The sequence below is a fragment of the Chaetodon auriga genome, chromosome 19 (assembly GCF_051107435.1).
Source record: "Chaetodon auriga isolate fChaAug3 chromosome 19, fChaAug3.hap1, whole genome shotgun sequence".
Classification (NCBI taxonomy): Eukaryota; Metazoa; Chordata; class Actinopteri; order Chaetodontiformes; family Chaetodontidae; genus Chaetodon; species Chaetodon auriga.
Window position 1 is genome coordinate 2572858 of NC_135092.1, and position 19051 is coordinate 2591908.

The following is a 19051-nucleotide window of genomic DNA, read 5'->3' on the forward strand; positions in this document are numbered from 1 at the left end:
ACACGCAGAGCACAGTTTAAAATAATGACGCTCATGGCAACTTCATGTACCACGTACATAATGTATTTATGTACACCCAAACTATGCATGATTAAGTAACTACCATTCATATTCAGCTATCTGTAAATTAAAATTAAACTTTTTTTCCATTCTGCTGTACATTTCCTAATATATTTACAATGTCATAAACTACATGCAAACAACCTGTTGGGCTCAGAGTGACACATCCAAATACATGTGAATTAAGTTTACTATGTATATATTACATTTTAAAGCAGCAGGGTGTAGTGTATGTGTATGCACCTTTTTGCTACACTGGGGCAGTTTGTAGCGTAAGCTCTGAGCTATTGGAGATTCTCAAATGAGGGTTTGTTTAATGGATGTACATCTTTCATCTAATAATACAGAAATGTAGTGATCATATTTATTGTACTGTATATTAATTATTATGACAACTGCAATTATTACATTTGTAAGAAACAACATTATCATGAAAGCTGCAAACCATCATAACCCACGTTGTGCACTAACATTGCCTCTATGCTGGTTAAATAATACTTTTTTTTTTCTAACCAGATATCACATAAAATCATTATCACCATCACATATGTCCATCATACGTTATATTATTTCATTAAACTACATTAATTTTGAGCAAGACAGTTCACTTTTGACCATGGAAACAGTTTGAAAAACTTACTCAAGATCCTTTTAGTAAAGACAGTAAGTGAAGCACTTTTAAATCAACCCTTACTGTATGTAGCACACAGTAGGAGAAAAGTCACCTCAGATATGTATGATCTGCCACATTTTGTGTAATTAACCCACTATTTTATTCTATTATTGTTTACATGATTATGATTCAGTTTAATATGTCAACAGGCACATTAATGTGTGGTGCATCAGCACCAGCCATGTGTACTAGATAAATAAATGAGTCCACACTAAATAAGGAATGATGATGATTCCAGGCTTTACCACTTTATTTGGTAGGAATGTTTATGCAAATCATGATTCACATCACACTGGCACTGCTTACATACAGTTATTAACAGCACAGATCATCTCAATGCTTAATGTGACTTTTACATGCATTTTCTCCATTTGAATACAGGGAGAGAAATATTTGTATTTGAAGACAAAATACATTCTGGAAAAAAAAAAAAAAAAAAGATCAGTACATTCTGGAAAAAAAAAAAAAAAAAGATCAGTTTTAAATTTTTAAATTCACAATTTGACTTTGGAAGACAACAAAAGTATACCAAAAATGTAGACAGAATGGTGTTTATTTAGCATATTAATGTGAGAGAAGGGTTTTATATGCATTTATTATAATTCTACTAATTTGGCAAGAATATATCCAATTTGCTGAGCTTTATCTAAACTGAGTAAATTACAAAAGTTAAAATAGTTTCTGTATTATCTTCACCAAAACCTCCTTCCTTTGCAAACAAAATCAGTATTACAGCTACAAATGTAACATAATTGCAATCTAATTATGCAGTGATTCTGTTTCATTTCAAATTACCAGGAAAGAAAAAAAGCCTTTCAATGAATGAGAAAAAATAATAATAATTATGTAAATATAATTAATAAGGCCACAGGTTACACTAAAGCAAGAATTTATAGAAGAAAAAAAAAAAAATCACAGTACCAAACAATTCACCAACACAGCAGTTCCCTTTACTGTATGTATTCTCTAATGACCACACCTTTCATTTTAAAGAACAACTGTTTATCCTTTCAGTCCCATCCAACCATACACTATTAGCTTTTACATACAAATCTGTAGACCAGCCTGCTGGTCTGAAAATAAAAGAAAAATCAACTGGAGGGTTACATGTGTAACCGTGGTTCTCTGAGTGGAACCCCACACATTCCATATGTACATGGACTGACCACATGTACATAGACACTGCTGAGAACTATATTCATAATTATGAAGAGATAAATATATGCTATTGGAAGCGACGGAGAAAACAGCACATTAATTTAAAGATAAAGAAATGATACAGACATGGTACTCTATATACATTCTTTGTTTTTGTGCTTTAGGAGATGCTGCTGTGGCTGGAGCCCTACATGACGCTAGACAGCATCTGAAAAGTTCTCCTCTGCATAACTACAGGTTCACCAGTACCTCTGTACAACTGTCTTACACAGTATTTACCCAGATTAACCAGGGCTTGATGGACCACAAAGGAAGCTTTCCAGTATCTGATATACATCCTATCACATCTCTCAAACATGCATGGCCTGCATGCATGTTCAGTAGTGGAACATTCACACATACTGCACAGTATCAACAAAGACATTAACACACACACACTGCAGATACACAAACACACACATGAATCCTGAGGGGTGAGGATCTATTGTATATTGTCAGTCCGGGTACAACAGGGGCTTTGTGCTGCTGCAGCTGTAGGACAGACCTCACCACAGAATCACTGTTACAGTAGCTCTAAAGTGACAGGAACAGAGTTCACACAAGCTGTTCAACTATGATACTGAAAATAGGAATTTCTTGTTAATCTATGAGTTAAAGTTACAGTATATTGCAGCACCCTCACAGAACAAAAACTGTCAATCCCTCCCTACAAAGTGCAATGAGTTCTGGCTGAAGTTAGTGTACTTGGTGCAGTCAGTGTGCCGGCAGAATGTAGGCAGGGAAGCAGTGAGTAGGAGGCCAGTGTTCTTGTCAGGTCTGTTAATCTGAGCCTCTCAATGACAGTTTGCAATGAAGTTGGCTGACTGACTTAAATATCCTGAATTTATTTGGTCCAGCAGCAGTCAACTGATGATCAATCAGTGATGAATGTGCCAATCAGATCCTCCAAAGTGGCACAAGCTGTGATTCCAAAGTGAATTAACAGCCACATCAATCTTAAAATATATGCGGTCTTAAAGCTACGCTCATCATGTTTTAAGTATTGACAATGGATCCAACAATTACAAGCCCAATTCCTACAACAGGTGGAACATTTTGTAAAACGTATATATAAAACAGAATGCAATGCAATGATTTGCAAATTCTTTTCAAGCAATATTCAGTTGAGTACAGTACAAAGACAAGACATTTCTGGATGTTGTTAATATGTAGTTTTTGCTTTGCTCTTTCTTGTACAGCACTTTGAGCTGCAATTACTGCATGAAAAGTGCTATACAAATAAACTTTATTATTATTTGCATGGTTGAGTCTCAATATGCATGTTCCAAACAGGAGCATTTTGGAGCATTCCACAACGAGAATGAGTGTACATTTGCAAAAAATAGATCAGTTTGAACATAATTTGTTCTATATTCAACTGAATATAGGACAAAAGGGATCATTGTCTGGGTTTTCCAGGGCACAGACCCTACTCCCCATTTCCAGCAGCAGCAATTTCAGATATAGAGCTAAAACAAAACAAAAAAAAGGCAAGTACATCACCTTAAAACCTCACAATCTTGATTAGTTTACAAGAGCATTCAAATTCAAGGAGTGAATAAGTATTTAGTAAGTGCAGAGAATAGATGAATGCTACATATGGCCAGCCATATGAACACAGGCTTTGTGCTGTCTCCTATGAGCAGCATTTGAGTCACCAAACTACATTTTTCCTCTAACTAAAGTACTGAAATGAAATGTGGAAAAGAACAAAGAAACTTAAACACAGAACATGTCATATGTCATTTGAGACACCTGTGCTTATTGCCATTTCCTAGGAGTGGTTTCTAACAATTCTCGCCAAAGAACACACATGTGCAAAATAGTATAATAAGTACATATACACAGTGATAAAATAGAATCAAAATATAATAAAAGGATAAAAGCTACTGTTTCAGTTCCAGGCTGATTTTGACGGTGTCTGTCTAAAGGACATCAGCCCTCAAGAAGAGCCTTTGATGCCTCTTGTGCTGCCTTCAGTGGCCCTTATCAACTCAGAAAATCAGAAAATCATAACAGGAAAAAAATCAAATTTACCAGTTTGACTTGACTTTGTCTGGTTATCAGTCAGTGGTAAATCCATCTCATAAACTGAACCAGTGGAAAAAAGCTGCTGTGGGATGGAAATAAAGGACACCAAACATAAAGTTCCTGTTTCTTACCTGTATTTACACCTTATGATAGTTATATGGGTATTAACCTTATACACTTTACAGGTGTCCATCATGTGTTCAAGTGACACACTGGGTTTCATTGTCTGACTTTACCACCTGTATGTATTTTGTTGGCTGATCAGGTACTCAGAAATTTCCAATTTTACAAGTTGATGAGGCCCTCCTGAATGCACCACTATTTCAGTGTTGCACTACAGTTCTCAAAATGCAATGGTCTTCGGGGTATTGTTCAAGTAATTTGTGCACTTAGCACTGGTCAAAGTTTCACTGGGTGTGTTTCAGACTGGTCCCTTGTTCAGTGATGTACGCAATAAAACCCTGTACAGCGAACAGGTTTACTGAATAAGTCAGTGATTTACTGAAATTTAGGAGACTGATCAGTTTCTTGTCACATCAGCAACATACTGTATCTCTTTAAAAACAAGAGTTTAAAAATAATAAACTGTGCACCTATATAAGCACTGTTACCCTAAAGTCCAAGGCCAATAGTCCACTCTTCTATGATATGCAAATCTGCAAGTGAAAACTGAAAAATGCTGTGTATCCGCCATGTGATTCGGATCCAATCCTAATGAGGTCTTCCTTGGCCCATGTTACAACTGTCCTCTAAGTGTCATGAAAATCAGGCCAGCACTTTTTTCCATTATCCTGCCTAAAGACTAACCAACAGACAAGCTGAACCAAAAACAACCTCTACAGCCGAGGTCAATTATGGTGTCTCATTTTATATGCTAAGTGTGTTCATGTGTGTTGTGTTGTTTCATGGAAAGCACAGCTGCAGCTCGTAAGATTTCCCATGGTCTGATATTAGTATGTCATTCATTGAAAAATTCTATCATTGTAAATGCTCTACTGCCAAAGTTTAATCAAACCTATTAATTGCTGCTCTTATTAGCTGCACTGTGCTTTACATGCTCTGAGATGTTGACAACAGATTTCGCCTCGTTCTCCTCTCAAACATGATGAATGATTTTATGTTGTCTGATTTTCATCACCACTCCAATGAACACATAGTAGGCAAGGAAGCAAATTCTTTCATTAAGCTTTTCCCAGCAGACACTTGGATGTGTCAGGGCAGAAAAGGGACAGGTGTTAGTAATGACGTCTCTGTTCTGTTCAAATAATAACAGTGTGACAGTGAAGCAGCATGAACTACACCAGAACCCTGAAACTGAAGAAGCTAAGCAGACCTCAGCCAGCTTTACTTTATCATTTACACATATTTACACTAACTGTGGTGTTCCTTTTGTCACATATTATAATGTGCTCTGGGAAAAATCTATTATGCTTGACAACATTTTTAAGTGGTCTGCTGGAAGTACAGTAACATCACTTCCAGTCAAAGATGCTCGACGCATTTTACAAATCATTCTGCAAATTTGCTGAGGGGCCATTGCAGAGAATTACTGGAACCTACTGAACCAGAGACTGGTCTGACACACACCCAGTGTAAAGGAAATAACTGCTCTATTACAGTGAATTCTCAGATTGAATTCAGCACTTAAATTACAGCCCAGAAAAAATAAATAACTTAATTATCTGCACTATACAGATGCATACATCATTTCTATCAGTATAACAACAGCCATGTCTGTTGCTCTGAGTTTCTCCTTTTGACAGAGACACTCATCCCGAAGACTCAGGAGGGAAAAACACAGAAATGGATCATTAATGCTATCAAATTAAAAATGGATGTGCATGAATTAACTAAACAATATTGTGAATATTTCAACAAATGTTTTATGGATCTCAAAGATCACAACATTGTTTAGCGAGCGAAATCTGAAATCTACCTATGACAACGCATTAGTGTTTATTTTGTGCTACATTAGGTACCTCCACTACTCTAAGTGAGTTACTGCTGTATCGCTGTATTGCTGGAATGTTACATCACAACTGTATAAACTAGAGAGATAAGGGGACAGATGAATCTGCTGTCCACACAATACCAATATGAAGGAATGAATTCAGTATTTTTAGGCACCTCAGCATCAAAGCACAGCAGCTAGCCTAATGCTAACACTCAGGGTGCTCCACCCGAACTGAGCTGAGTAATAACAAAATGTAACTTCAGTTGCTGATGTTAAAGCAACCTGACATTAATTCCGGAGCATGAATTGCTTATTTGTGCACAATTAGGTAATTTTAGAGCATAAATGACTAATTCCTGCGCATGAGCATATAAAAATTTGTACTCAGTCACTGCTGAAGAAATTATGTTTGATTCTACTTTGCTGCAATTTGCCACTGCAGTTATTATGCTCCAGTGAAACTCAACACTTCCCGCAGATCTTCCACAATAAAAGCTTCCCAGGAAGGGGGAGGAACTATTCTCCCTGGAAGTGTTTTAATGTAAAACAGACACACGTGTTAAATCTGCGTTAACAGCAAACAACAAGGACTGCGAATTAACACGGCAAATGGGAGCAGATCAGAAGATTTTCAAATGTAAATATAACACCAGTAAAATTAGATATAAAGACCTGGTTCTTTCTTCATTTAAGGTGAAAAAAAAGGCCCTGTCCACTATTTGAAAACATATGGTAATCATGTGTTACATGCCTTCCAACACCTGATTAAATATACTAGAAAGGCTTGATATCAATATCAGAACAATCTGACTTAAAGTTATACCCACTGAGGACATGTATGCACACAGTTGCACATACACAACCACACACAACCAGTTGATGCAGCTGCAGGAATGTTGACGTATCTCTCAGTGAGTCTCAATGACCACCGGCTCAAAAATACCAGGTGTTCCTCTGGGGAAATACAGAAACACACATTCATTTACATGACAGAGACTGGGTTGGTGAAGAGAAACAGTAAATGAGTGTGTGTTGTAAAACAGCGTACCTGTTGGCGAGCTGTGTCCCACTGAGGGCTGTGGTCCCATCTTTGCTCACAAACAGTCTCAAGTTGCTGTCTGAATGGAAACGAGGAATTCAGAAGAGAAGTTATCACTGTGATACACAAAAGCTGCGCTCAAACTAAATCCGTAATAAAGAAACTCTGTCCTGCCTTCATTGTTGCTGCTGTCAGAAAAGTTCTGACTCTGGACAATCTTCTCCACGATGTCATCTGCATCAATGCGGGTGTCGTCCACACAGCTGGGCTGCCTGTCCACCGTGTCCTTCTTCCTCCTGTTGTTGGGCAAGAGAGAGAAGATTCATATCTGAAACACAGCCACACTCTGCAAGAAGTGAAGGATCATAAAGGCTCTGTTTCATACAGCAAATCATCATATCAGGCGATGCATCTGCTGATGTGATATGTACAGGTGTGTGCTGACCACCTATAGGGGCTACTCCCCTCCAAGGATGAAAAACAGTTGCTCCTCACTGTGCTCACTGTGGCAGTGTGACAGCTGAGTAACCATTTGGTACATTAGAGACACTAATTAACACCCGCTGAGCTGTTGTCTGATACCTCTCAAGGTTTGCTAGCTATCCACAGGCCACAGTATCAGCAGAAGCAGCTCGCAGTGGCTAAGTCACGGCAGACGGGGGGTCAGAAACCAGAAAGCACCTCTGCAGCTGTACTGCTAACATTGTGGACGACCAGCATTTTCCAACAACATCAAAACAAAAGTCTAAACAGTGCTCACCCCTCAATGACTGTAAATCCAGTTTACTGGTGGAAGTAAGTATGTAATCAAGTAGCAAAGGCTTGTTTATTATCTTAAATAAAACCAGTCAGTCTTTTGCCAGTCACAGGTGTCGTCTATTTTATGTCTAGTAGGTATCTGCTAATTAAATTACAGCTGATACAAGAGAAATGGATTTGACATGGTTTTAAGTTTCAGATCCAACAGCGTGTTTGTGTCATTTTCAGTCATTTATGTCCTCTAAGTTGTGTCCCGTTATTTGCTTTATCTAACATCTTAACTTATTGTTCAACAATAACATCAGCATGCTAACATGCTCGCAATTACAATTCAGCATGTTGGTGTTTACAAAATATAATGTTTACTATATTTACAATCCTAGTTTGGCGTGTTAGCATGCTAACACCTGGTCGTGTAGGGAGACTCAACAGACTTTAAGGGCCCTTTCAACCAAGCTTCACACCCATACAAGAGTCTTCAATAACCTTTAGTTTGACACACAACGAGGCATCAAGTCGGAAGACAATTTATTGAAGTGCTTTGTCTTCTATTTGACATATAGGGCAAGTAAGGTTTAGCCAGTTCCATCAGAAGTAACGATGGCTCCAAGATATGTGTAACTACCATAATGTCTGTCACCTCACATCCAAAAATAGCAGTGAACTTTGCTTTATCTTGATTAACCAGTACACCATATTCATATTCATATTCATATTCACATTCCTCCAAATATCTCAGTTTCTCAGTCACTTAAACGGACGTCAACAAACATCACAAACAGAGAGCAGGATGTGCGAGATCGTTTCCTCAACCAATATTCCTTTATAAATCTAAGTGTCACACTACGTTCACTGCAGACTCTTTTGGGTTGAGCTCCTGCCTGCTCCCAGAAAGGCTCATATCAGGCCATCAATCCATTATTTGGCACACAGACACACAACTTTGCTGCGCTGTTGATCACCCTTATCGTCTGATGACGATTACAATCAAAGGTGTCACTCTTCTTTGAATAAGATGATTAACCCAGCAGAGAACTACTTCCAGTGAACTTACGCTGAGAGCAAACTGATGCGTATACTCATACTCATGAAGGGCACTGGTGTCCTGTAACGGGTTGTCAGAGTGAGTCATAGAGGATGCACATATAAATCCTGAGCATGCTGTAACAAAACCTTTACATTTCTCAATTCTTCAAGTAAGTTCTACAGACAAAGGGATGTGGTGAGATGGCATGTCACTATTTTCATTCACTTCAGAGTTTTTAACACAATTAATGTTACTTCAGAAATCCAATTTTCTCTCTAGCAGCAGCTCTTTCACCGTGTGGAGACAAGGTCACCAACCACCACATTGCCAAAGGTGTTGACCTGGGTCCTGGCCTGGATTTCTGAAAAGCTTACACTAGAAAAGTAAGTGGATCACCAAATCAAAGTAGGATTCATCTTCTGGGAACCAGAATGTTTGTAGAAAATTTCATTGCAGTCCATCCAGTAGAGGTTGAGAGTTCAGAATGAACCAATGTGATGGACCAAGTGATCAACAGAGCACCAGGATGACATTGCTGTGACTGAGTGCAGTGCCAGTAGTTTAGAAATGCTGCTAATACTGAAAAACATACAATTTATAATTTTCTAAATACTTTTTAAATAATGAATTGACTATTGTTAACACATCCAATTATCAGTTAGGGAAGCTGATTTAAATGAACATCTCTATAACTGATAGAACCAACAGCCAAAACTAGGAACATAAAACCAAGAATGATCTTTTAAGGAATAAAAGAGTCTTGATTCTTAAAAGTTATTTTGACAGAATGCAAATAGAAATGAACGCAAACTTTTTTACTAATAAAAAGACAAAAGTCTTTACTGTGAGTCTATTTCAGTCCAGTTGTTGACATACGCTGACACACTTTTCCTTTTATCGTAGCTCCATGATAAAAGTGGATGAAGGGGTGAGGGCATGAGGGGTGAGGGCATGAAGCTGTTCCATCCCTGTTTTGCTGTTAGTCTGAGGTCCCTTCCACGAGACCAACAGAGCACGTCACACACTCCCCTCCTCTCAGAATGCTGCTGAAGAATCTCTGGCATGCAAGTTTACACATGCCTGAGATTCAGCCTTAGACTTTATCAGTGCGATGGAGTCCAGACATGCCTTACAGTGAGATCGACTCATCACTAGGGTTTTTCCATTTTTCAATGACATTTCTCCAATGGAGCAATGCATTACAAAAATAATGTATTACAGCAATACCTACCTTTCCCAGTATCAAAGTGATATAATGCTACAATGGAAATGTGAGTCATCGATATAGCTTTCCGCAAACTTGGTGCAAAAGTTTGCACCAATGTGTGTGAGTGTGTGTGTGTGTGTGTGTGTGTGTGGCTGGGTCTGTCCAGACAGCCGCACACAAATCCTGCGTTTATGTATGTATTGTCAAAAAACAGACATGAAGCATAAATAAAACCCTTCAGGTCATGGTTACACCCCTGAGAGGCAGCTGAGGTGAGCCTGCACGGAGCCGGTGCAGATAGCTGCACAGATTACAAATTTCTGCAATTACTTTGTTGAGAGTAATGCAAAACTAATGTCATCAAAAATGCATTAGTCAACACAGACTATAATATTGTAAAGCAAGTTAAATGAAAGTAATTATTGATATGTAATATAATACATGTTGAAAGCAACTAAACAAGCAGGAGTGTTTTGTGTGCAGGTGAGTGTGGATCTACCTGGAGGATCTGTTGGACATGATGGCTACTGCAGAGGGCGGAGGAGGTCTGTCTGGTTTGGTGGGAGTTGCTTGTCGGTGTGGCTCGGTGGGGGTGGAGGGAGATGGTTGGGAAGGGTGGGCGAACCCACAGGAGACACTGCTGCTGGAGGAGGCATTCCTATGGTGACTGAGGTCAGTCAGGCTGGAGCATCGGGAGTGAGCTGTGCTGTAGCCTAAGAGGGTAGGGGAGGAGAGGAGGAAAAGTGAAAGGAACAGGAAAAAACAAGGTTAGAAAAGGAGTAAAAGTGTATAAAGTCGACCTTTCCAGTTAAATTTTATTCATATAGAGCCAAATCACAACAAAAGTTGTCTCATGACACTTTTCATATAGAGTAGGTCAAGACCATACTCTTTAATTTACAGACTCAACAACTCCCCCATGAGCAAACACTTGGTGATGGCAGCAAGGAAAAATTTTTATTTAACTGGCAAAAACCTCAAACGGAGCCAGGCTCTGGCAGGGCAGCCATCTGCATGAGTGTTTGGATTTATTCTAGGATAAGACTACACGATTTTTTTTTTGTCTTTGACGATGGTCGCCGTGTCAGATCTAACGACCACAGTGCCATAAACTCTTGCCATGTCTTGGTTGGGTGACTGGCAAGACTACTCTTTCTCTCTTTTGTCGTCCCACCTGACAGCAGCACCCTCAGCATCCCTCCTCCTCCTCCTCTTTGCCATGGTTACCTGACTGTGCTCTGGAGAGAGCACCTGATTTGTAAACGCTCAGGAACATCTCATGAGAGATGTCACACTAAACGTGTCAAGACAGAAAATGCGCTGGGGCGTCCCATCGCTTAGCATGTCATGCTACACAGTTATAGACACCCGATTGACATTCACGATCGACTATGACACTGGTAATTGCTCGGCCTCGATGAAATGGTCTCAAAATTGGGCTAGATTCATGTAGTCTGATCCAGGCATTAGAGACAGAGAGACAGAGACAGAAAGAGAGAGATGCACAGCAACAACAATAATAAAAGCTATTATAATAATAGAAATATGACTACATGTAGAGAGCATAATAATGTATTTATATATAAATAAATGATGGTGTGTGTGTGTATAACAATATTAATATGTATACAATAATAGAAATATGACTGATAATAATAACAGTAGTACCTTCACACACCTGTGGTTGATGAACAAACTAAAGTTTTTTTTAGAATGTGCATATGTAACCAGTCTTGTGTTCATGCTGGCCAGCGGCTTGTGAAAACCAACTTTTGTTGAATAATTGTTGTAGGCATGAGAGAAGAAAACTCTCTGACCTGAGATCTTGCTGTGCTGGCTGGCATAGCTGGAGCTGCGGAAATGACCAGTGTGAAAGATCTCATCTGGACTGGACACACTGTCTCCCTCCTCAGGTAGCCCTGCAGAACACACACAGCAAACACACACTGACACTGACTGCAGATCAACAACACCCGACTGTCTCTGTTGTCTGTGGGTCCTGGCATTCATGTGGATGTTACTTATACATATACTACCCACCTAGACACCGCTGTAAACCAAATAACCCCCCCCCCCCCAAAAAAAAAACCATTCAGGAATGGCCCCAGGAACATGAGAGAGCTCAAGGTGCCAACCTGGCCCCCAATAATTTCCACATCGCAATCCAATCTAGCATTCTCTGGATGTGATGGAAGAAGTCCAGTCCATCAAGGCCCCACCTTGCAACCCACAGGAGCTAAAGCACTTGCCACCAACATCCTGGTGCCAGATGCCACAGGACATCCTAAGAGGCAGGCCCTGTGTGCATGCCTCAACGGGTCAGAGCTGCTTTGGCAGTAATAATAACATTGCCCTCAAGATGTTAACTGCTGATATCTGGGAACATGGTGATAACGCAAACAAGAAGTAAGACTGGACCTGAAAAACGAGCAGTCACATGATCAGACGGGTTGTAAACAAACTCTCAGGTAAGAAGACCTATTTTGAACCTGCTGTCATTATCATACTTGTGTACACACAGCTTTCCTGTACAACGAGCAGTTATTAACCTCAGTTCAGGTGCAACTGCTCTTGCCATGTCACTGTGTTCCAAGATCTAATCAAACTATGAAAATAACACCCAAGTTGTGATAATATGGAATTACCCTTCAATTTCAGTTGGTTAGAGAGGTCACAGGGAACAATGATGTGGAAGTAGTTACCTGAGCTACGTACTGACAACTGTCTGGGTTTGAAGGCACGAGGACCCTCCACGATGCCTCCTAGTGGCTGCAGTGCAGTATCAGTGCTCTCACCCTTACAGTCCAGCTGCAGGGTGGGGTCGCCCAAAGTAGAGACAGATTTGTCTGTGCTGGTGGGCCTGATGGTAAAGACAGGCACAAAACAATGAATATTACAAAAAGTGCAATGCATACTATGAGAAAATTGTTTTGACATTACTAAATCACAGCAACACGGCTCTTATATTCATGGAACACTCTTCTCTAACCATCATATACAGACATGTATGGGGGGGGGCACGAAGGAACTCACGTTTTAAAGCAGGGATCTCCAGACAGAAGAGTCATGCCAATTGTTACCTTTAAAAAAAAAAAAAAAAACACAGATCAGTTCTGTGTGTATGTGCATGTGTATGTGTGCGTGTGTTACTCATGTTGTGTGGACATAATTGTTTACAAAGCCGCATTGTGGGGACTTTGTGTGGTTAGGGTAAGTCTCCAGGAAATGAATGTAAGTCTATGTAATGTCCCCAAAAATTATGGAATTTTGTGTGTGTGCGTGTGTGTGTGTGTGTGTGTGTGTGTGTGTGTGTGTGTGTGTGTGTGTGTGTGTGTGTGTGTCTGTATTTGCATTTGCCCTGCCTTGAGGATAGAGTTGTCCTGTCGAGTGTTTTTGGTATCATAACCCTCCAGGATGCAGCAGCGAACTGTGGAGCCTGAACCAGCAAACTCTGCAATGTTGAAGTCAGCAAACCCTAGCTGGAGACACAAACAGACAGACAGACAGACAGACAGACAGACAGACAGACAGACAGACAGACAGGGACAAGCAAACAACAGCGATTGAAAACATTTAAGGAGAAAAGTGGAAATACTGAATATAGAACAAAGTCTGGTCCACTCTGGTTTTTCTTTTTTGCAGGAATGGGTCTTCTTCCTATGAGATGTTTTGACATCCTTTTGGTTCAGATCTTATTTGTTCTGTCATCATACTGTTTATTACATCTGTCATGTGCAGATCTGAGTGAAGGGAAACAGGACAGCGTGACTTTATGTAGGTCAATAACCCCCTTTAACCTCTTCATTCATGATTTTCTGCCCAGTCAGCACTGCTTCTCACTTGAGAGGTCACAGTTCGTGGGGATGTGGCCTTTTACGTGAGCGTGTGTCTACTTCATTGTCATTGTCAGTCCTACTAATATATTCTTTGATCTGTGCTTTCAGTGAATCTGAAAATGTCATTAAACCCATTGAATGCTTTGCTGAGAAGGTTGTCATTCTTTTCTGCAAAGTTGATGCTGAAAATTCGAAGATGTCCTGGACCAAGTAAAGCAACTCCTTTGTGCCAGACTGCACCTCAAAACAAACCTCATTCAATTTCTTTACTTGATTGTTTTTGACCTACAAGGATGCCAGTATCTGGTTGGCCTGTCCATCCAACACATGGAAAGATACTTCATCCTCAAAACTACAAGCTGGACTGTTCCTCCACTTTTCCTCTCATGTCTTTACAAAAGTTAAAATACCCATGTGTGGACATTTTGGACAGATTATCGCGACATTTCCTCTGTTTATTCATGCTTCTCAGAGCCTAAACCATTTTGATTCTAGACAGTCCATAAGCTTTCATCTAGTGCCACTCTCAGAGCTAGAAAGCAAACTTTGTACAACACTGCCTTGTAATTTGAGACATTTGATAATCTTGCCTATCCAAGGAGGGGCAAGGGCAACGCAACTTGCTAGTAGAAACCTTGCGACACATGGGTCACAGTCAAAACCCAGGAAAGGCACCTTCCTGGGGAGAGAAACCTTTACACAATACATCAGCTGAGTGGACAGTAACATCTAGTTCACACAAGAAGAAGTTAAGAACAACAGCTTGGCCTGTTTGGACAGTCCAATACATACCACAGTATTCTGCAGAGGAGTATACAGAAAACCCACACACACAGACCAATGCTTACTCTTTGACTCTCACTACCCACTGGAGCATAACTTAGGAGTTGTCAGAACCCTACGATGCAGAGCTGATATGTACAGAGGCCCTGGAGAAGAAGCACAAACATCTGAGGGATACACTTAAAGCCTGTGGATACCCTAACTGGACCACTGTAAAAACAGTCACAAGATGCAGGAAGAACAAAAGTGAAGAAAAGAAAAAGAATCACAACATCATCATTCCATACATATCTGGAGTATCACAGAAACAGCAATATACTAAGGGAGCTACTGATCCATCCAAAAGACGACACATCCCAACACAAGAAAAGCAGTGTAGTGACTGCAGTCCAAAGCAGAGAGGAATGTACAGAGTCATTTTTCAGGGAAACTGAACAACCATTAAACAAATGCATGGCTCAACACAGGGAATCCAACTCCTCAGAACAAGACTGACTCAGCAGTTTACTCCACCTGAAAGATAAGGCACACTCACTCCAGGACAGCAGCGCACTCATTTTGGACAGGGAGAGCACGTGGTTTGAAAAATCAGTAAAGGTGCATAAAATCATAAATACATAAAAACCATCCCAGAAGCAGGAGGTCTACAACACCAGTTATCTCACACCTACAATACTGTCCTTTCATTCCCTCACAGGAGATTTAACAACTAGTCACAGTTGACTTCATGTGACAGCCATAACAACTGTCACACAGCAAGCCACACCCAAGTGCTCTCAACAATCAAGATATGGACCCCACAGAAGTAAACATACCTGGGACTTCCAATTAGAAGTGAAGAAGCCCCTTGGATGACAGGTGATGTTTTCGAGTTTCTACAACCAAGTCAAGTTGCCCTAAATGCAACCCTCATTGGATAACCATGACCCGAATGACTTCACAGTGAAGTCACTCAGGAGGATTTCTTGCCTTGAAATTTGCTGAACACAATTACACTCACATGCAGGATAACTCCTTTTGATTGTACTGACAACATGGATTGTAAGCAGAGAGTTATGTCTTTGTTTTATTTAAACACTTAAAGGAAAGACTTCAGGAGAGTGAGAGAAAACAATGTAAAGTGGCAATGAAAAAGCTTCATTGGAAACACTCAAATTGAAGCTTTAGTGGTGAAGATAAAGCTGAAAATGACAATGGCAACAAGAAAAAGGAAAAATCAAATATGAAACTCAAAATGGGAAATAGAAAAGTTAAAATGGAAATACTTCAAATCAAAGCTTTGTGCATTTGCTCTTTGCCATCTTCCATTCCACATTTGCCATTTCAAATTTACCATTTGGCTTTTCAAGCTGTATATAAATGAGTAGGCATGGCTCAAATGAAAATAGACAAAACAGAGAAAGTATCTGGAGGGACGACTATTATTCATAAAGCAATGGCTTCAATTTGATGAAAGTGTAGCAGAAAGTGTAGCAGGTAAGAGGCTTACATCGGCAACTAGCTATATTAGCTGTTATTTGCTGCCATATATATATATGTCTACTTACAGCACTTATCCACACTAAAATGTCTCGGCTTGATCAACGTTACGTAAGTAATCAACGTAATCACACCAGGTTATAATTGACTTTGCACTTTGCTTCATATCATGAGCACTGATAAAGAATGGTAGATTAAACTATTGACAGGTGTCCCACTGGTTTTCACACACACCCTGCAGCCAGGTGTTTGCATAGTGTGTGTGTGTGTGTGTGTGTGTGTGTGTGTGTATCTGTGTATATAAAGTATATATGCATACACTTAAAAATTGCAAGATACAACGTATGAAGGAGATTCCTACTTCACTGAACTGACCATTAACATGTTTGTGTTTATGGTCTGCAGCATTGTGTCATTGACATAACATGATCTGTCTTCTGTAGAAAGATTAAACAACCACAGCTAACACTGTAGTTCACTTCATGTTTGGTTGCCACTCACCTGTAAAAATAATACCTGAATTTCCCCCTTGTGGATCAATTTAAGTGCAAGTCTATCTTTTCTTAACCTGTACAGAACAGATTTACATGATTGTTCAATACTTCTTCCAATTTTCTTTTTCTTATTATTTGTGAGGGGTGGCTTATTTTCACCAGTAGCAAGTGACCTATCTATTGTGTCACTGTAATTTTTCAGCCAACACAGAAGCTGATCCACCCGCATCACCATTATGACCAGCAGCGACAGTGCAACTGGTATTGTTTTCACCTTGTGAGTCTGTATGTGGGCACCTACTGTAGTGGGAACTACCCTGGGGTGTTTACTTTGCCTGGTGTTCATATGTCTGTGGACAGATTAGTCACAATAGCGTCATAACTGTGCAAGATACAGTCAGGAAACATAGCTGCATAGCTGAGATTAAAATGAAGGCCAGGTTTGAAGATGTGTGTGATTCGACCAATGAGCACTGAGACTCCTGTAATAATGCAGGAATGACTACTCATGGGCCGGAACATCCCATGATTCCATCCCAACATGGTCTTTTTCTGTTGTTAGTTTTCAAGGACATAACATAAAGGATGATGACTATCATTTGGAAACATCAATTGAATAATTGATAGAACATTTTCAATAGCTTGAAGCCTATTGTAGTCAATATGGCATGTTGAGAGTAAGACGATGGTCACGGTGAAGAAGATCTGCAGAAGATCGGCAGTACATTGACCCTTGCTCTTTGACCATTAGACATTATGATTCGTACATTTAGCTTTGTGTTATGCACACTTCTAATGTACCCTGAACCAACTGAGTGTAGAGGAGAAATAAAACACTTAGACAGACTAATAACCTTTTTAGCCACAAATGATGATTAGTGTGGACAAGGAAATCTTCAAAGCTGTCTTCTCCTCTGCTAACAGTCATGAATGTGAGGCTTTAATTAAAGTGTCTCTAAGACCCTCTATGTGGCCACCTTTGCTGGAGTGAGTCGCTGCAGTGATAGAAACTGTGGCTCCATTTACTGGAGGCATTGCTTCCATTACTATAGGCTATGGTGACAAGATTTTACACAAGATGAACATCAGCTTGATACTATATACACAATGATCCACTGGGGTCTGTAAAGTAGACTGGCTCCACATGAGAACCATGTCAGGGCTTCAGATATATAGTCTGGTTAACCATATAACTCTTAACTACGCATTTCAGTATTAATTTGATCACTCATAACTTTGACTGACTGTCCTTCTCATGACGTTTTAACAAAAGACAGTGAAGACAAACAGTACCAAAGCTCTACTGTGACACACACATTGTACACAAATCACTCAGCACAGAGGGATCCTAATGATCAACCTGCAAAGACAAAACAATCCCTATAGTCAGGGCATGACATGACAACATTGCAAACCGTATGTACCCTTACATAGCTCAGATAGCTGATACTTTAAACTACAGGACTGGCGCTTAAACTTCAGCTGCTACAACACACACACAAACTAACTTACTAACACACACACACACACACACACACACACACACACACACACACACACACACACACACACACACACACACTGTCACATGCCCCTGAGATGTTGAAATTGTAGTTATTTAACAGTTTTTACTATCACACTGTCAAACCTAATTCGGGTTCAGCTGGATTAAAGATCAGTTTTACATTGCGTATTGTAGTGGTTGCTCATCACATATAATCAGAAAATAAATTTACCTTTGAGAAGGCCTTTCCTCCTTTGAGCTCCTGGAAAGATAGACAGCAAAACAGTGAAGGACTGAACACTGATGACGGCCATCTCTACAGTCATTTCCAGAAATATATCACATTATATGACTTCATATGGAACCAATATGAAACCTGGAGTTCATCCCTGGGACAGCTGCTGAGGGACAAACCAAGTCTACTGTACATTACTTTCATCACACAGAGTCATCATTCCTGCATTATTGGCTAGCGTGAAATTACATCATCTTTGAATTCATAATCCAGAGAAGCAACGGGAGGTGGCTGCTGGGAATTGTAGTTTACCTTGCGTACAGAGACCCTGCAGATGCTGGGGTCCAACACTCCAGTGATTGGATTAGCACTCATTTTACACACGAAAGAGAACTTCTTCCTCCATCGTACACAGTTCTGCTGCACCTCCTCCCTGCACGCACACGCACCCACACACACACACACACACACACACACACACACACACACACACACACACACACACACACACACACACACACACACACCAGGTGAGACAAATGTTTGACAATGCATACGGTTTAAAGAAAAACTCCATGTATTTTGGTGTAAATGGATAGCTCTATAACTCTATAACCCTGGTCATGCTCTTGAGCAGCTGTCTCGCTCCAGCCCCCCCGGATCTCCATTTATGGCTGCTACTCCTCCATTAACAGTGCCATGGTTGCACAATGCAATGCATATACCACTTTAGCCACATGACACAGAGGCAAGTCGTGTTGCTGTTGTTTCAC

General features: G+C 40.1%; 1 protein-coding gene across 1 annotated transcript in view; it reads right to left on the reverse strand.

Annotated features, from left to right (window-relative positions):
• Nucleotides 1–956: 956 nt before the first annotated feature.
• Nucleotides 957–19051, reverse strand: part of eeig1b (estrogen-induced osteoclastogenesis regulator 1b) — a 32099-nt gene continuing 14004 nt past the window's right edge. Inside the window, exons 3-12 of the mRNA XM_076758942.1 lie at nt 18591–18711; nt 18276–18305; nt 13310–13426; nt 12981–13027; nt 12650–12807; nt 11765–11866; nt 10447–10660; nt 7129–7250; nt 6964–7033; nt 957–6869 (exon numbers count right to left, since the gene is read on the reverse strand). Of these exons, the coding sequence (XP_076615057.1) occupies nt 6824–6869; nt 6964–7033; nt 7129–7250; nt 10447–10660; nt 11765–11866; nt 12650–12807; nt 12981–13027; nt 13310–13426; nt 18276–18305; nt 18591–18711 (1027 nt within the window). The 3' untranslated portion in view covers nt 957–6823. The remainder of the gene's footprint in view (nt 6870–6963; nt 7034–7128; nt 7251–10446; nt 10661–11764; nt 11867–12649; nt 12808–12980; nt 13028–13309; nt 13427–18275; nt 18306–18590; nt 18712–19051) is intronic.